This window comes from Osmerus eperlanus, unplaced genomic scaffold (genome assembly GCF_963692335.1).
Source record: "Osmerus eperlanus unplaced genomic scaffold, fOsmEpe2.1 SCAFFOLD_97, whole genome shotgun sequence".
In the NCBI taxonomy this organism is placed as follows: domain Eukaryota; kingdom Metazoa; phylum Chordata; class Actinopteri; order Osmeriformes; family Osmeridae; genus Osmerus; species Osmerus eperlanus.
Window position 1 is genome coordinate 16524 of NW_026911943.1, and position 19048 is coordinate 35571.

Consider the following 19048-nt stretch of genomic DNA (forward strand, 5'->3'; position numbering starts at 1 on the left):
TGGACAGCGCTATAAACTGAACGATGTTGTTCAAGGGTTGAAGATCAACTATGTTCTGGTTACCGGAACGCAAACCGGCTGTTCGGGTCAGCACTTCATGCGGAAGATCGTTGGACCGGGCGACTGTGACGGTCACGGCTCGCTGAGCTGTCGAAATGAGGCCACGGGAGAGCACGGTGCTGTCCTGTCGCAACAGCATTCCCGAATGAGAAAAAAAACCTCAACGGTAAACGGTCACCACATTACAAACAACAAAAGACTGTTAATCCGCGACCAACGCGCTTTTAGAGGATTACATGACGCAACCATAAAACAAACTGTTGCTTGACACAATGCCTAGACTATTTTCTTGGTTTGTCTCCGCTTCTTGAAAACAGTACAAAACTTCTCAGGTGTCTTTGTGTCTCGGGAAAGAACGTCACTTCCTTGGGAAGTCAAACTATTCTACAGCACGGAGGGAGGAGTGATGGGAGTCAGTTAACCTTTCAGAGGATCAGGGAATTCCTGACTGAGAAGTTTTATCCGGGCGAATACTCTTGCGACGGAGCTGCAAACAGGACACGTAAAGCACGTTGGCGCACTTTTACATTTTCACATAGTTCCATTTAAATATTCACATTAACTAGGATTGTTTTAAATGTAAGTAAAAATGTTCAAGCCGTGCGTAAACGTTATCTTTTATTTTGAACACAGAACACGCTACCGCTTCAGGTGATAACGGAAGGAACGTAGCGTGGGGCACTTATCGATAGACTACAAACGGTTAAAACGGCTTTTATGGACGTCGTTTAAATCCTTTGTTTTCGGGATATTGTGGACCCTATCGACTACACCATATTTGACTGTACTTGTCGACATATGTCACTTTAAACGAGCAACAGATGAACACAATCATGTAAACTTTAGCCACCGACTCGCTGTGACCCGAAACCTTAAGTTGCCATCGTATTGTGAAGTTTTTACTCCGGGGGAAAGCTCGCGGGGGAAATGTGTGAGAGATGGGACTGTGCTTGGGATCCGAAGTCACGGAGGAGGGAAAGAAGGCAAAGATTCAAAGCGCGAAGATCGACCGGGACCTGTACGAGTCCGCCAAACGGGACATGAGCGTTGTCAAGGTTCTGTTGCTGGGTGAGTGCCGGACGGTTTAGCGGGGGGACCGGGGGAACGTTACCGTTCAGAAGTTGTTGATGTGGTGTTTATTCGTAGGCGCTGCGGAGAGCGGGAAGAGCACCTTGGTGAAACAAATGAAGATAATCCACAGTCATGGTTTCACGAGACAGGAGCTGACCAGCTTCAAGGTGGACAACCCTCTCTCTCTCTCCCTATCCCCCTATCCCTCTCCCTCTCTCCCTCTCTCTCTCTGCCTCTCCCCCCCCCTCCTCTCTCAGTGTCAGGAGCCCTGATCAGGTAGTATTTCAGCAGTCTCCTCAGTTGCTTCATCATCACAGTGGGACAGGTCATGCCCTCCACACACACACACACCACACACACACACACTGAAGAGGGGGGAGTCAGGGGGAATGTTGGGGTTGGTGTTAGGAATGCTTTAGCAGAAGGTGTGCGTGTGTGTGTGTGTGTGTGAGAGAGAGAGAGAGAGAAACTGTGTACAGTTGTGTGTTTTAACTGACTGTTTTTTAACTTTTGCTGACAGAATAGAATTCATAGACTTCAGTATTTTCTTTGTAGCAGCCGACAGGACTGTGTGTATGTGTGTGTGTGTCCCAAGGTTCCCCCAACCCTCTGTGGTTTAGTAGAGGAATGTACATAGATGAACACACACAACCACACACACACAACCACACAGACACACAGTGAGTAAAACACACAAGCGCTCATGCAGTAAGAAACACACAGATGTCTAGTCTTTGCTCTCTCTCTCTCTCTCTCTCTCTCTCTCTCTCTCTCTGTCTCTCTCTCTCTCTCATTGTTGAGCATATTGAACACACTGTGTGTGTGGTCAAGGAGCACAGGTGTTCAGGGAGTCTTGCGTTATGTCAGGAATTTGGTGTGATGAAATGATGTGTGTGTAAAGGGTCATTATTTTAGCTTGCAAAAAAACATGAATCTGAGTTTGTCTTTGGCAGCTGTTTGACGCCTTATTACCTCTACTCTCTCTCTCTCTCTCTCTCTCTCTCTCTCTCTCTCTCTCTCTCTCTCTCACACGCACACGTACACACACACACGTACACACACACATGCACAGATGGGGGGGGGGGGAAGGGAGGAACACATTCCATCTTATAAGGCCATTCACTCCCCTCCCTCCTTCCCTCTATTTTCTCATAAAAGTCAGATTATAGATGGCTTCTCTACAGCCCCCCCCCTCTTTCTCTCTCTCTCTCTCTCTCTCTCTCTCTCTCTCTCTCTCTCTCTCTCTCTCTCTCTCTCTCTCTCTCTCTCTCTCTCTCTCTCTCTCTCTCTCTCTCTCTCTCTCTCTCTCTCTCTCTCTCACAGATAGACTCAACATTGTTAGTAAATCGCACTTGTATATACAGTGTGTGTGTGTGTACAGCGTATGTGTGTGTCTATATGAATATATGTATATAATATATAAAGTTATTATTTAAATATAATAACTCCTCCCATGTGGGCCGCCCCAGGTCATAAAATGAGAAGGTCCAACAGACATCTCTTTTGGGGCTTTTTGAAACCAGAGAGATAACTGACTGTTATAGTGGAAAAATACACACACACACCCACACACCTCCTGAACCAACGTCCGATAGTAAATACTGGCACACCCACACAAACATGTTTGCCACACACACAGACAGAATGCCACACCTATGTTGTCTGATAACAAGGTATACTCTGCAACCTGATGAAGTCTTTCCCTCTCACACACGCACACACACATAGAGAGGTTGTCACCCTAATCCATCTCTTTTTCTCTCTTCCACATCTCTCTCGACCTTTGTCGAGGATGTTGTTATTTCAGCCCAGGACATGATGGACAGAGAGATTGAAGATAGAGAGGGGGGCTTTACCAGCCTGGGGCGAGCGGTCGAGGGTTAGTTCATCACGTAGGGGGGAGAACGGTGGGAGAGAGAGACATTGTGTGTCTCTTCCCCATTCCACACGCTATGTCTACGCAGAGGGAGGGAGGGAGGAAGACAAGGATAAATAGGAGGGGGAAGGGAGGGAGTGAGTGGTGACAGAAGAGAAAGGAGGGAGGGAGGAAGAGAGAGACACAGAGAGAGAGACACACAGAGAGAGACAGAGACACACAGAGAGAGAGAGACACAGAGACACACAGAGAGAGACAGAGACACACAGAGAGAGAGAGACACAGAGACACACAGAGAGAGAGAGACACAGAGACACACAGAGAGAGAGAGACACACAGAGAGAGAGAGACAGAGACACACAGAGAGAGAGAGAGGGCTGGCTGACGGGTGAACTTGATGCTTCGAGTTTCGTTGGAATTGTCTTTGTTCTAGACTGTTTGGAAGTTTCTGCCTGGAATCTAGAACAGCCCAGAAGCTCATGAACACTGTGTGTGTGTGTGTGTGTGTGCTTACTGGTTAATGATTGAATATCAGTTCCTAGCTTCTTAAGCTACATTCCAAGCAATGAGGGCTTCAGGAGTGTGTGTGTGTACGTGTGTGGGAATTACTACATTCTATCACCCTGAGGATGGACACACACTCCTACACACACACACACACACCCCTATGGGATCATGGTGTCAGCTTTCCCTTCCTTCAGAGTGATGACATACGGTTTACATTACTTTCAGAGACACACCTGCAGCTTCAGGCTGGGAACGTGTGTGTGTGCGTGTGTTTTAATCTCTTGAACTATACGGCTTAAGTTCCCAGTCAATGGTGAACATTTCTTCTTGACATAAGGCCAATCCTCCCTCCTCCCTCCTCCTCCCCCTCTACCTGTCCGTCTCCCTCCCCCCTCCCCTCCTGTCTTTCTCTCATTCCATTGGCCCTTCTTCTTGCCTTCTCCCCCCATCCGTTTTCCCTCCTCCTGTTTCTCAGCCCTGAACAAAGCCAGAGGTAAAAGACATGTCGAGCTGTTGGACACACACACTCACACACACGTGACACACACACGTGACACACACACACAAAAGACAGGAAGGTAAAGACATGTTGCCACACCAATAGGGTCTGAGAACACAAAAAAGCTTTTCAGCGTAGAGCTCTTGGAAACTGGCCAAACACACACACACACCCATGTGTGTTAGGTAGCTTCCAGACGTACCAATGACACAGGAAACTAAGGAAGAACAGGAATGTGTTTAGGAGCTGGAAGGGTGGAGGAAGGATCTGGATGTGTGTGTGTGTGTGGCCAGTTTCCTAGCAAGGGTCAAGGGTCATGCAGTAGTAATCCCAGCCTTGTGGTTAAAGAGAGAGAGATGGATGGAGGGAGAGAGAGATGAAGAGGGGGAGAGATGGACAGGGAGTAAGAGAGGTGGGTGGAGGGAGGGAGGGAGTGAGAGAGATGGATGAAGGGAGAGAGGGAGTGAGAGAGATGGATGAAGGGAGAGAGGGAGTGAGAGAGATGGATGAAGGGAGAGAGGGAGTGAGAGAGATGGATGGAGAGAGAAAAAAGAGGTTGTTAGAGTGATGCCCAAAATTGATCTGTGTGTCAGAGCAGAGATTAAGCCAACAGAGAATCACTACAGCTCAACTCCACCGTGTGTGTGTGTGTGTGTGTGTGTGTGTGTGGGACGGCTGCTGAAGGCTGGTGTGTCATTAGCCCTGATCACACACCTGGAGAAAGACAAGCCGGGGGGAGGCAGAGAGGGAGGGGAGGCTAGACTGAGAGGGATGTCAGAGAAATGCCGGGGGAAGCGATCTGGATGGATAGAAAGGGGATGGAATGTGTGGGCTGTCCTTGTTTGACTGAGATCCCAGAGAAGGAGATGGGAGGGAGGGAGGGTGGGTGGGTGGGTGGGAGGGAGGGAAGTGGAGGAGAGGAGAAGAGGACAAGGGCTAAGGTTGTCGGAGCAACAGAAATCAGCTGAGAGTTCCGAGGTGTCTTATGTTCGGCCCTCATCACACACACACACATGTCCATATTCTTGGGGGTCTGCAGGGATACCATGTGACTGTATGTTCTAAATATTTCCCTGGCGCTGTGTTTGACCCTGACCTCTGACCTCCACGGGCAGCCGGCCGTGCTGGACAACCTGCTGACCTCCATGAGGTTCGTGCTGCACGGCATGGGAGTCCTGAGGATCAACCTGGCCTCCAGCAACAACAAGGTGTGTGTGAGGGAGGGTGGTGTGTGTGAGGGGGGTGGTGTGTGTGTGTGAGGGGGGGGGGGGTGTGTGTGAGGGGGGGTGGTGTGGTGGATGGGATGGGTGTTGGAGGGTGTGTGCATGGGGGAGGGAGTTTCTGTGGGGGTGTGTGTGGGGGAGGAGGGTGGGTTATTGGTCTCTCTCTCTTTCTCTCCTGTCATGGCGTCTGTCATTCACTAGAGGTCAGTATCAACACAGCACCCTGCTGCTGTGGTCGTACACACACACATATACACACACATGCACATTCACACACACCACTCACGTACACACTGATGGCAGTATTCTACCATCTGATTGGTTGTGGCTTTGCTAGCTGTGTATTCAGCTCTGACCTATTAGACTGTTTGCAGAGGCCCCAACATTCCACACAGACACACACAGACACACAGACAGACACACAGACACAGACACACACAGACACACACACAGACACACACAGACACACACACAGACACACACACAGACACACACACAGACACACACACACACACACACAGACACACACACGGCCACACCTAGGCACATGTACAGACACACAAACGGGCACCCCCCCCCACACACACACACACACACACAGGAGTACACAGCCTTTGACAAAAACACAACTGTACTTAGAAACATACTTTAATACACACACACAGACAGACACATACACCAGTACAAGCCCAGTAACGCTTCCAATTTACTGAGAAGATCAGAAGATCTCTTCTTCATTTCTTTCTCTCTCTTTCTGCCTCTCTCTGTCTCTCTCTGTGTCTCCCTCTCTCTCTATCTCTCTGTCTCTCTCTGTGTCTCCCTCCCTCCCTCCCTCCCTCTCTCTCTCTCTCTCTCTCTCTCTCTCTCTCTCTCTCTCTCTCTCTCTCTCTCTCTCTCTCTCTCTCTCTCTCTCTCTCTGTGTCTCCCTCCCTCTCTCTCTCTATCTCTCTCTCTCTGTCTCTCTCTGTGTCTCTCTCTCTGTGTCTCTCTCTCCCCCAGTGGCCTCATCACTCCAGCAGATCATTTACTCCCCCAGACACCTCGTAATTACAGTACGTGTGTATGTGTGTGTGTGTGTGTGTGTGTGTGTGTGTATGTGTGTATGCGCGCCCGCTATTAAACATGAATGATCAGGTTCAATTTGATTTAAAATAACTTGATTGTCTAAGTCGATGGAGCTCTAAGCTCACCTCCCACACTGTCCTCTGTGGCTCTCTGGGTGGGTGGGGGACAGGGGTGTGTGTGGCGTGTGTGTGTGGCGTGTGTGTGGCGCGTGTGTGTGGCGTGTGTGTGTGGCGTGTGTGTGTGTGGCGTGTGTGTGTGGCGTGTGTGTGTGGCGCGTGTGTGTGTGTGGGGGTGGGTTATGGTTCTATACAGTAGTCGTTGGCCTATTAATCCCCTCCTGCATTCACCCTCTCACCCCCCAGGTGCACGCCCACTCCGTGTTGTCTTGTGGGCGGAGCTTCGACGAGGACCAGGTGCTCCTCCCCTTCATAGGCCACGCCCTCTCCTGTCTGTGGGCTGACCCCGGCGTGCGTGCGGCGGCTGCCAGGGGCTACGAGTACGAGCTCAACGACTCTGCTCTCTAGTGAGTACACACACACACACTCACACACACACAGGTTATTGTGAGGGGTGCGCTGCAGGGTTCTAATTAACTAAGTTTCAAAGCTGGTGTTTTGACTTGTGGTTTGTGTCACAAAGAATTAGCCTTGATTGGGGGGAGAGAGAGAGGGGGAGGAGAGAGAGGGGGGGAGGAGAGAGAGGGGGGAGGAGAGAGAGGGGGGAGGAGAGAGAGGGGGGTGAAGTTGAAGAACAGAGTTGGAGTTATAATTCGGAGCGTGACTGAGTTTAGTATATATTATTATATATATAGTATATATTATAGTAAATTATAATATAGTAGATAACAGTTTATTATTTCATATAGTGTATATAGCATAATATAGGATATCATATAGTATATTAATTAATGTAGTTTAAAGTATAATATATCATAAAGTATATAAAATAAGTAAAAGTATATCATATAGAGTTTGAAGATGGAGCAGACAGGAATTTCAACACATAGTAACCGTAGAGAAAGTGTGTGCGTTTACATAGTGGTAGAGATGGGGTTAGGAGGCGTGTGTGTGTGGTGTGTGTGGTGTGTGTGGTGTGTGTGGCGTGTGTGGCGTGTGTGGCGTGTGTGGCGTGTGTGGTGTGTGTGGCGTGGTGAGGACTGGAGCCCCAGCAGGGGGGTGTCGTCTCTCATCCTCCCCCAGGACGAGAGCTCTCTTCTGGGGTTATCTACTCCGACAGACACCTTGGATCCTACTGAAGCCCGCTGGGAGTGACATGCTGATGTCTTAAGACACACACACACACATACATACTTTTTCAGACACACCTACATTTGATGATCACATAAGCATATTCTCAGATACACACCCACAGGTACCCACACATTCATGTACACACACACACACTCTTTCTCAGATACACCCACCCACACATACACACACACACACACACACACATACACACCCACACATACACACACCCACACATACACACACATACACACTCACACACCCTCCTTCTCTATCAGGAGTTCAGAGAGAAGGTTAGAAACCTGCAGGAACCATGTTGATGATCAACTCTGGTTGGTCGACCACCGCTGTGTGTGTGTGGAGGGCGGGGGTGTGTGTCTGTGTGTGTGTGTGTGTGTGTGTGTGTGTGTCTGTGTGTGTGTGCATGTGTTTGTGTGTAAGTAAAAGCGCATGAGTGTGTACGTGTGTGTGTGTGCACCCAGGTAGCTGATCAGGAATGACTGTGTTAGAATGCCACAGTCAGTTCAGCTCAGCTGACATGCCCTTCTCCGGGAGGTGTGTGTGTGGGTGTGTGTGTGTGTGCGCGCCTGTGTCAAGTTACATGCTCAATATTGAAATTCAGGGTTATTGTTTAACACACACAGTATCAGTTTCAGAAGTTCTGCCTTATCTAGCTAGGCCCGGTATGTAATTATGGAAATCTCCTTCTATAATCCTGCTGCATGAATATTCAGTGTTCTGATTCGTCACAGCGCCCTCCTGGGGCTCCTGGAAGCATATCAGTCTCTTGTCACTTGACACACACACACACACACAAACACAAGTGAAACACACACACAGGTGAAACACACACACAGGTGAAACACACACACACAGGTAATATACATGTCGTCAAAACACGTGATGATTTCTGGGAATCCAACCAAAGTCTCCACCGCTCCTCTTCTCTCCATCCCTAGTTTCTTTGACAACATGGCTCGCATCATCTCCCCTGCCTTCATTCCCACGGAGACAGATGTGCTGAGGGTACGACTGCGGACCACCGGAGTCATCGAGACTCAGTTCAAGGTCAACCACCTCACCTTCAGGTAACTAGTACTGTATACTACTACTATAACCACCTCACCTTCAGGTAACTAGTACTGCTAATTACTAAGTACTTTCTACTAATACTGATGCTTCAACTACGACCAATGCTGTATTTATCTCCGATAAACTAGTCAAAGAGCTCACAGTGAAGCAACATTGTTGCTTAACTTCTAGTTGTTTTACTTCACATTCTCCCTTTAAAACGATATCTGCATTTCACCACGTTGTCACACTTTTTGAAAAGCCATCGACAGGTCTTGTTGTGGCAGGCAGATATGAGTTTTTTTTAGCTTTTATCTCTTGGAGCCTGACTCAAATCCTCTGTATAATACCTGACAGTCTATTGGCTGGTTGTCACAGGAAGTCAGATTTGATTGGTTCTGAGAAGTAGCGGGGTAAGGAAGTCAATATTTGAATACGCCAGGTGTCCAAATCAACGTGCAGATGGCCAACGATGACTGACACACACACATACACACACACACACTCACATACACACACACAGACACACACACTTTAACTGGTCTCTGTTATCAGTGACAGGTTTGCTTGGTGGACATCACGCCCACCTGTCACTACTGTCTCCACACACACACACACACACACACACTATAATCTTCCATGCTACACACACACAAGCACACACTATAAACCTCCATGGCGTATACACACACACCCACACAGAGGACCCTGATGTTAACTCGGTTCTGACTTCTGTTCTGGGATCAGCAAGATCATCTTTTCAAGTGCCCAATCAGAAATGATGCTAGAGTGAAGGATTGTGGGTGATTATATTTCTCCGCTGCTTGAATGATAATACTGTGTGTGTGTGTCCGCCTCTTATATCCCTCTGATAACCCAGTATTAAGTGTCATCAAATAAATCTAATTACATAGTAATCTCTGCCTGGAGAATCTCTCCCTCCCTCTCTCTCTCCCTCTCTCTCTCTCTCCCTCACAAGCATACTCCCTATATCAGACACACACGCTCTCTCTCTTTTTCCATTCTCTCCAACTCATGGTCATCTACCTGTTCCCCGTGACATTTTATATGAATCATAACAACCAACTAGGTTAGCCTTTCTCGACAGCAGCTTCTTCAATATCATCTGCTTAGCATAGAAACACTGACGAGAAAACCAATATGGCAGATAACTGACTGAGATTCTCCCTAGAGATACATAGGTGACACACACACACATGCACACACAAACACACACACACTCAAATACCACTTTTCATTACCTCTGAGTCACACACACACACACACAGACCACCACTTTTCAGTATCGCGTGTTTGTGAGTGTTGTTCGTGTACCCAGTGATTGGGCACTGGAGTTTAGGATGTCATAGCGGGTTGAGGGCGCCTGATTGGAGGCCCTCCTTCGGATGTCTGGAGTGATGCCTGAACGACCCCGTTGCTGAAGTGCACACGGACACACTAATTGCTAAACACGGCATTTTGAGGATGTGTTTGCGTGCGTGTGTGTGTTTTTGTAAATGTGTGTGGTTTTTGTAGGTGGTTGTGTGTGTGTGTTTTTGTAAGTGGTTGTGTGTGTGTGTTTTTGTAGGTGGTTGTGTGTGTGTGTTTTTGTAGGTGGTTGTGTGTGTGTGTTTTTGTAGGTGGTTGTGTGTGTGTGTTTTTGTAGGTGGTTGTGTGTGTGTGTTTTTGTAGGTGGTTGTGTGTGCGTGTTTTTGTAGGTGGTTGTGTGTGTGTGTTTTTGTAGGTGGTTGTGTGTGCGTGTTTTTGTAGGTGGTTGTGTGTGCGTGTTTTTGTAGGTGGTTGTGTGTGTGTGTTTTTGTAGGTGGTTGTGTGTGTGTGTTTTTGTAGGTGGTTGTGTGTGTGTGTTTTTGTAGGTGGTTGTGTGCGTGTGTTTTTGTAGGTGGTTGTGTGTGTGTGTTTTTGTAGGTGGTTGTGTGTGTGTGTTTTTGTAGGTGGTTGTGTGTGTTTTTGTAGGTGGTTGTGTGTGTGTGTTTTTGTAGGTGGTTGTGTGTGCGTGTTTTTGTAGGTGGTTGTGTGTGTGTGTTTTTGTAGGTGGTTGTGTGTGCGTGTTTTTGTAGGTGGTTGTGTGTGCGTGTTTTTGTAGGTGGTTGTGTGTGTGTGTTTTTGTAGGTGGTTGTGTGTGTGTGTTTTTGTAGGTGGTTGTGTGTGTGTGTTTTTGTAGGTGGTTGTGTGTGCGTGTTTTTGTAGGTGGTTGTGTGTGTGTGTTTTTGTAGGTGGTTGTGTGTGTGTGTTTTTGTAGGTGGTTGTGTGTGTGTGTTTTTGTAGGTGGTTGTGTGTGTGTGTTTTTGTAGGTGGTTGTGTGTGCGTGTTTTTGTAGGTGGTTGTGTGTGCGTGTTTTTGTAGGTGGTTGTGTGTGTGTGTTTTTGTAGGTGGTTGTGTGTGCGTGTTTTTGTAGGTGGTTGTGTGTGCGTGTTTTTGTAGGTGGTTGTGTGTGTGTGTTTTTGTAGGTGGTTGTGTGTGTGTGTTTTTGTAGGTGGTTGTGTGTGTGTGTTTTTGTAGGTGGTTGTGTGTGCATGTTTTTGTAGGTGGTTGTGTGTGTGTGTTTTTGTAGGTGGTTGTGTGTGCGTGTTTTTGTAGGTGGTTGTGTGTGCGTGTTTTTGTAGGTGGTTGTGTGTGTGTGTTTTTGTAGGTGGTTGTGTGTGTGTGTTTTTGTAGGTGGTTGTGTGTGTGTGTTTTTGTAGGTGGTTGTGTGTGCGTGTTTTTGTAGGTGGTTGTGTGTGTGTGTTTTTGTAGGTGGTTGTGTGTGTGTTTTTGTAGGTGGTTGTGTGTGTGTGTTTTTGTAGGTGGTTGTGTGTGTGCATGTTTTTGTAGGTGGTTGTGTGTGCGTGTTTTTGTAGGTGGTTGTGTGTGTGTGTTTTTGTAGGTGGTTGTGTGTGCGTGTTTTTGTAGGTGGTTGTGTGTGCGTGTTTTTGTAGGTGGTTGTGTGTGCGTGTTTTTGTAGGTGGTTGTGTGTGTGTTTTTGTAGGTGGTTGTGTGTGTGTGTTTTTGTAGGTGGTTGTGTGTGCGTGTTTTTGTAGGTGGTTGTGTGTGTGTGTTTTTGTAGGTGGTTGTGTGTGTGTGTTTTTGTAGGTGGTTGTGTGTGTGTGTTTTTGTAGGTGGTTGTGTGTGTGTGTTTTTGTAGGTGGTTGTGTGTGCGTGTTTGTTTGTTTGTGTGTGAGGCCCCTTGAGGTTGTTGGAGAGATTAGGATAAGCTGTTGCAATTAATTCAAGTTTAACTGCAGAAGTGATAGGGTCGAGGCTTTAGACAAACGTGGCTTTCATCCAAGTATGTGTGTGTGGGTGTGTTTACTTGAGTGTGTGAATGTAAGTGTGTTTATTTGAGTGTGTGTGTGTGTGTTTATTTGAGTGGGTGTGTGTATATGAATGTGTGTTTATTTGAGTGGGTGTGGGTGTGTGTTTATTTGAGTGGGTGTGGGTGTGTGTGTGTTTAGATTCAAAGCAGAAAGCGACAGTGCTCTGCTGCTGGTCTAGACGATCAGGGAAGATTGACACTTTGATGGAGCACACACACACGCACACACACACACTTCTTCAGACGCACACTCTTATGGTTCTCTGTCCACACACAGTAAAGAGCAGATGCTAGCTAATGCAGTGTTAAATTGTCTAGACCTCGTCTATCCACTTACACTTTCAGTCTGAGGATGATGTCGAATGTTTCTATTAATCTTACCCCCGTGTGTGTGATTGTGTGTGTGAATGTGTGTGATAGTGTGTGATTGTGTGTGTGTGTGTGGGATTGCACATGATTGTTTGTGTGTGCTATTGTTTGTGCAGTTGTGTGTGTTTGATTGTGTGTGTGCTCGATTGGATTTAGAACTGGGAGAGTTGTTTGAGAAATCTTGGATGTTCTTTACATGTTCTATACATGTTCCTAAATCACCTGTGAGGTTCTAGACTACAGCAGCTCTGGTTCTAGACGTGTTCCTACAGCAGCTGGGATGTTGATCTTCGTTCATAATTCACATGACGACCCTCGGTTGCTATCTTTTCCTAACGTTTCCTGTCTGATGATGGAATCACAGAATCACACACAAAGGATTCGTGGGATAATCTTAAACATTAATATTTGTGTATGTGTGTGTGTGTACATGTGATTCTAAGAGGCCAAACTTTTCACACCCAGGTTTGGTCACGACGGCGATTCCAAACACTCGGAATAAAACATGAAGCCAGCTGTGCGTGTGTTTAATAATGGAGGAGGAGACTCTGGGAGTGTTCAGAGAAGTCAGAAAGCGTTAGGATGTTTCTGTCTCCACCGTGACTCAGACATGGATGCAGAAAAAAGAGACGTGAAGGTTTAGATGTGTGTGTTTCGGAAACCAGAAATAGGAGTCTGAAAGGTGAGAAGAAAGGAGTGTGTGTGTGTGTGTTTCTGAAGGCGCGTGTGTGTGTGTGTGTCTGAAGGTGTGTATGTGTCTGTAGGTGTGTGTGTGTAAATTGATGGACAGGACAGGTTGCGTTCTACAGGTCACAGAGAAGTGAAGCTCGGCGGTGCTAGGAACCAACATGCCCCTGCTCGTTCCCCCCTCTGAGAGACCGCTGTTGACGCGGGACGGGAAGTCTAGTAAATGATTCATGGTGAGCAGGAAGTGGGAGGGAATCAAACACTGGGGGGTCAACCCCCCCGCCCCCGCCTCCCCACATCTGTCACCTGGATTTCTCCTTCCTTATCTTTTTATCTTTACTTTATTCTTTCTTTTGTTTATTTCTTTCTTTCTAGGCACCTACAATTTTGTACTACTTTAGGCCTGCGTGCCTGCGTGCGTGCCTGCATGTGAAACAGAGAAAGATGAGGATGGATGGATAGCTTCTTATCATAATAGGTCTGTTTAGTGTATTAGAACCAGGAGAATTTACATGCTCCAATTATTCATCTGTCCACAAGCGGGCACACACACACACACTCTCGTACACACATTCTCAGAACACACACACAAACTCTTTCATCACACACACACACTCCTGCTGCCCGGGGTTGTCCGAGGTCTCGTCTCGTTAAACTCGTTCTAATTAACATCGTTAGTAAAGCCGGCGAATCACCCCGCTTCATTTACTCACCAATCAAGCCTTTAGCCAATCACAGGCGTCACGGCCCAGCTGCATTAGCATACAGACGCTTCCTGCTTGACCTCCGACCCTCACACAGAGAGGAAGTTGATAAGATACGCTCCCTGCTTTTTTCTCTCTCTCTCTCTCTCTCTCTCTCTCTCTCTCTCTCTCTCTCTCTCTCTCTCTCTCTCTCTCTCTCTCTCTCCTCTCTCTCCTCTCTCTCTCTCTCTCTCTCTCTCTCTCTCTGTCTCTGTCTTTATCTCTCCCCCTCTCTCTCTGTCTCAAAAGTCAAGTCGTTCGTTTGTTTTCTCTCCATCTGTTTCTCTCTTTCTGTCCTTCTATCCCCTCTCTTCCTTCTGTCAGAGAGACTGATCATAAGAAGGCAAAGAGAAAGAGAGAGACAGAGAGAGAGAGAGACAGAGAGAAGAGAGATAGAGAAAGAGGGAGAGAGACAGAGAGAGAGAGAGAGAGAGACAGACAGACAGAGAGACAGAGAGAAGAGAGAGAGAGTCATTTAGCAGACGCTCTTACATAGAGAGAGAGAGACAGAGACAGATAGAAGAGAGAGAGAGACAGAGAGGAGAGAGAAAGAGAGAGTGTATGTTTTTCTTCTTCTTTCTTCATTTCAGGGTTTCCTGCCAAACTCAGAGGCCTAAGTGGAAAAAGGGGGCAGTGTGTGTGTGTTTCTGAGAGGGAAAATGAGAGAGAGGCAGATGAAGAGGGGGTATTTGAGCAGGCGGTGAGAATGGCAGTGCTAGATCTCTCCCGTTTTATATTTGACCATCAGTGAAGCCCTAATGATAACCTTGTGACGTCCGCGGAGAAAAGAGAGGGTGCACAGACAGACGATAGATGGCTTATCTGCATGATGATGATGAGAACAAGGTGTGTGTGTGCGGTGGAACGTTCTGGAACTGAATAGTTCACTCTCCTCGAATCTCAGCTTCCATGTTGAGTTTTTCTCTCTCTCTTTTCTCTCTCCCTCCCCCCTTTCCCCCTCTCCTCCCTGGTATCACCGTGGAGGATGGAGTGGCGGAGGAGAGACCACAGGATGACACAGGAAGGAAGTGAGGAGATACAAGTGTTCGTTCTTCCCCTTTTGGGGGGGGGGGGGGGGGGGGGTACGGTGAAGACGTGACCTTTCAAAAGCTCTCAACTCCCTGTGTGTGTGTGTGTGTGTGTGGCATTTGAGGGAAATTGAAAAAGAGGTGCCACCCTCTTACACAGACCCTTAGCCTAACTGTGTGTGTGTGTGTACACGGTGTGAGTGTGTGTTTGTGTGTGTGTACACGGTGTGTGTGTGTACACGAGGGGTTTTGATTGACAGCTCCTCTGAGCAGATTTCTATTTTGGTGGCCATGACCTCACATACTGATGCTGCCCCTGAAGAGGATCACAATCAATCCTAGTATCTCTCTCCTGCTTCCCATCTCACACACACTCACACACACTCTGTCCAGTACCTGACACACCCGCTCACACACACTGCAAACACCAGTTACGTTCACACCAACAATGCACATTCTGACACACACACACACACATCTCTAACCAGTACCAGGTGTTTTATCGATGTCTTCCTCCATGAGTGTTTTCATATAACATAGCCAGCGTCTATGTGTTAGCATTCGTTAGCATGTCTGGCTAAAAACACTCCAAACACATTGGCCACAAGCTGTTAGCCCCTCTTGCAGACAGGGTGGTAATTGATTGGTGATTTGGTTGGCCTTCTAATCCTAACCCATATGATTATAGTTTAGGATGTGCTAACGTAATGACGTCATTAAATATCTCTATCTCTTTCTGTCTCTCTCTGTCTCTCTCTCTCTCTCTGTCTGTCTCTCTCCCTCTGTCTCTGTCTCCCTCTCTCCCTCCCTCCCTTTCTCTCTCCTTCCTAACCTCCCTCCACAAAGGATGTATGATGTGGGCGGGCAGAGGACGGAGAGGAGGAAGTGGATTGGCTGTTTTGAGGATGTGAGGGCGGTCCTGTTCGTCGTGTCTCTCAGCGGTTACGACATGACATTGGTGGAGGACCCTGCCATGGTGAGACAACCGACCAATCACGTCTTGCTGTGAGAACTCACGCACCAATCAGAGAGTTCCAACACTTGCTCTTACTTAACCTAATGTTTGAGTTAACCTAAACTTATTTCGTACTTTTATATATTGTGTATTCTTTCACTCGGACATTTGTCATTGGGGCTTTAAAACATTCATATTAATTAAATTAAGCACCTTGACTTTTTGTGGGCAGAACCGACTGCAGGAAAGCCTAAAGCTGTTTTCCTCCATCTGCAACAACATCTTCTTCAGGAACACCTCCATGGTAAGACATGAGCAATCTATCATGAATGAACTGTATTGCCCTCTCTTTCTCTGTTTCTCTTTCTCTCTCTCTCTCTCTCTCTCTCTCTCTCTCTCTCTCTCTCTCTCTCTCTCTCTCTCTCTGTCTCTGTTTCTCTTTCTACCCCTCTGTCTCTGTTTCTCTTTCTACCCCTCTCTCTCTCTCTGTCTCTGTTTCTCTTTCTACCCCTCTCTCTCTCTCTCTCTCTCTCTCTCTCTCTCTCTCTCTCTCTCTGTCCCTCACCATCCCTCTTTCTCTGCTCTCTTTAACTTTCTCCCCCTCCTCCCCCTCTCTTTCTCCTGTCCTTCCTCCCCCATCACCTGGGAATATAACAGGCACATAACTCTCTGGGGAGGTGGAGATGGAGAGAGCGGGATAAAGGGATTTTCTTGTTTCTTCCTTTCTCAGCCTTTCATTATATCTTTCTTCCTCCCCCTCTTTCTGGTTCATTCCCTCACTCTTTCAGTTGTTCTCCATCTATCAATCTTGGACATTAGACTTTTTTTTGCTCACACATAACACACACATACATACATACAGACAGACGTGGTGCCTCAGTCATTGTTGTAATGGCTCCTAATTACCCAGAGAACTGTAATTTAGGTGTGTCGCCGTGGCGACCTCGTGCCCCTGCGTGGTCGTCGAGCCCCCGCCCCCGGTAACAAAGCGTGTAACGAGCTGCTTAATTGGCTCGGTTTAACTTCCTGTGTGTGTGTGTGTGTGTGTGTGTGTGAAGACGGACGAGTATCTGTGAGGACAGGTGTGTGTGTGTGTGTGAGGACAGGTGTGTGTGTGTGTGCGGAGGTATGAGTATCTGTGAGGACAGGTGTGTGTGTGTTACAGCCAGGAACATGAAACAAAGCAGTTTAATTATGCTGTTACGATGTGTCTGTGTGTCAGTGTTTGTCTGTGGACCTGACTTCTGAACTCCCACCACCGCCTCCACACACACACACACACACACCCACACACACTGACAAACACACACACACACTGACACACACACCCACACATCAGGGTTCTGATCGGTCCTGTTTGTTCACACTCTGTGTTGTTTGTTGCTAGATCTTGTTTATGAACAAGATCGACCTGTTCCAGGAGAAGATCCTGCACTCTGGACGACACCTCAGACGTTATCTTCCTCAGTTCAGAGGTAACGCCTGACCCCCACACACACAGCCCTCTCACACACACACACACACACAGCCCACCTCACCACACACACACAGCCCTCTCACACACACACACACACACAGCCCACCTCACCACACACACACAGCCCTCTCACACACACACACACACACAGCCCACCTCACCACACACACACAGCCCTCTCACACCACACACACACACAGCCCACCTCACCACACACACACAGCCCACCTCACCACACACACACACAGCCCTCTCACCACACACACACACACACACATGATCCTATCCCCCGTCACACTTCTTGGGTAATGATTTATGAGGATGATGATGCTAGTGATGAAGATGACCCCCTCTCCCCCCAGGGGCAGATTGTGACGTGGACACTGCGGCCCGGTTCATCTCCTCCCTGTTCGTGTCCCTTAACGCCTCACCCTGCAGGCTGGTCTACCACCACTTCACCACCGCCACTGACACCTCCAACGTCCAGATCGTCTTTCAGGTCGTCATGGACACCATTGTCAAGGAGAATCTGGAGGCCGTCTCTCTGCTCTGATGGAACCCTGCGTAGCACCCTGGGTAGAACCCTGGATAGGAACCTGGTTAGAACCAAAGCCTAAGACTTCATGAAGTCACTTCCTCTAGGACAGAGGAAACGAGACAAGACTTCCTCTAGGAGAGAGGAAACAAGATAAGACTTCCTTTAGGAGAGAGGAAACAAGACCAGCTCTTGTGTCTTTGACTGTTCCTTGAAGAGCTGGTTTGCGTTTTTCCACAGGGAGCTGGAGGTTCTAGGTGTGTCAACAACCAAGAACCAGGTAGTCATAGGCTGCAGTGACAAATGAGTGAGGTGTGTGTGTGAGGAGGTGTGTGTGTGTGGGGAGGGTGAGTGTGTGTGTGTCAGAGAGAGGGTGTGAGAGAGTGTGTATGTGGGGTGGATACGTGTGTGTGTGTGTATAAAAGAGTGTGTGTGGGAGGGGGGTCAGCAGAAGAGGGGAGAGAATTTACTGCTTCACCATTGCTGGTAGTTTAATGGTGGGTGCTGGGTTCACCCATGCATACGGCACTGTATTTTCCTCTCATTTATCAGTGTGTGTGTGTGTGTGTCTGTGTGTGCGTCATGCACAGCTAATGGAACCTAGATCTAGAAAACACCCCGTTCTGTTTGCCTTGCGTTAATATAATCACTTACCCATCACCCTTTTTCTCCTAGCCTCTTTCTCTCGCTCTCTTTCTCTCCTTGTTGACTTCTATCACAGTGATAATTAAGCCCAAAACACACACACACAGATACCACGCCCCTTTTCAACAGGAGAGGAGTGTCTTGAACTACTTTTGTGGGCTTTCAACTTCCTCAGAACGATTCTTGTGTCTCGCTGTAGACTGTCGAGTCCGACTGAAGTGATTCAACGTGAACAGGGGAAACGCCAGAGTAAAAAAAAAAAAAAAAAAACTGTACAGATCAAGTGCCTTGTATATATATATTTTTTAACATAGTCCACCTTGTTATAATGTTATTTAAATGCTATTTTACGGGATAATTATTTGCTGTATATTGTAATCTTTTTGTAAGAGTTTTTAACTGTGGGTGTTTAATCTCTTCGTACCTGATGATTAACCTGTATGGCCATTTCAGTCATTATTGTTACAATGTGAAGGCGTTCATCCTGTGTGCCTTGTGGTAAAGGTGTTATCTATGCACTAATTATATTAAAAGTTGTTTTGTGTGGTTTGGGAGATTTGTTGATTATTTGCTACCGAGGACAAACTTTCCACTCAGTGGGAAAGGCAATGTGAAATCCTCTCCATTTCAAGGTTGTCCCGTTTTTGCTCCATGGTTTATTTTTTGACAGAACAATC

General features: G+C 47.4%; 1 protein-coding gene across 1 annotated transcript; it reads left to right on the plus strand.

Annotated features, from left to right (window-relative positions):
* The first annotated feature begins 19 nt into the window (after positions 1-19).
* Positions 20-18917, plus strand: gnav1 (guanine nucleotide binding protein (G protein) alpha v1). Its single transcript, XM_062456095.1, has 9 exons — positions 20-1128; positions 1207-1298; positions 5129-5221; positions 6664-6824; positions 8508-8636; positions 15606-15735; positions 15947-16018; positions 17102-17189; positions 17554-18917. Exons 1-9 carry the CDS (start codon positions 999-1001, stop codon positions 17742-17744), a joined length of 1086 nt encoding a protein of 361 aa, XP_062312079.1. The 5' UTR covers positions 20-998; the 3' UTR covers positions 17745-18917.
* The last annotated feature ends 131 nt before the right edge of the window (positions 18918-19048 follow it).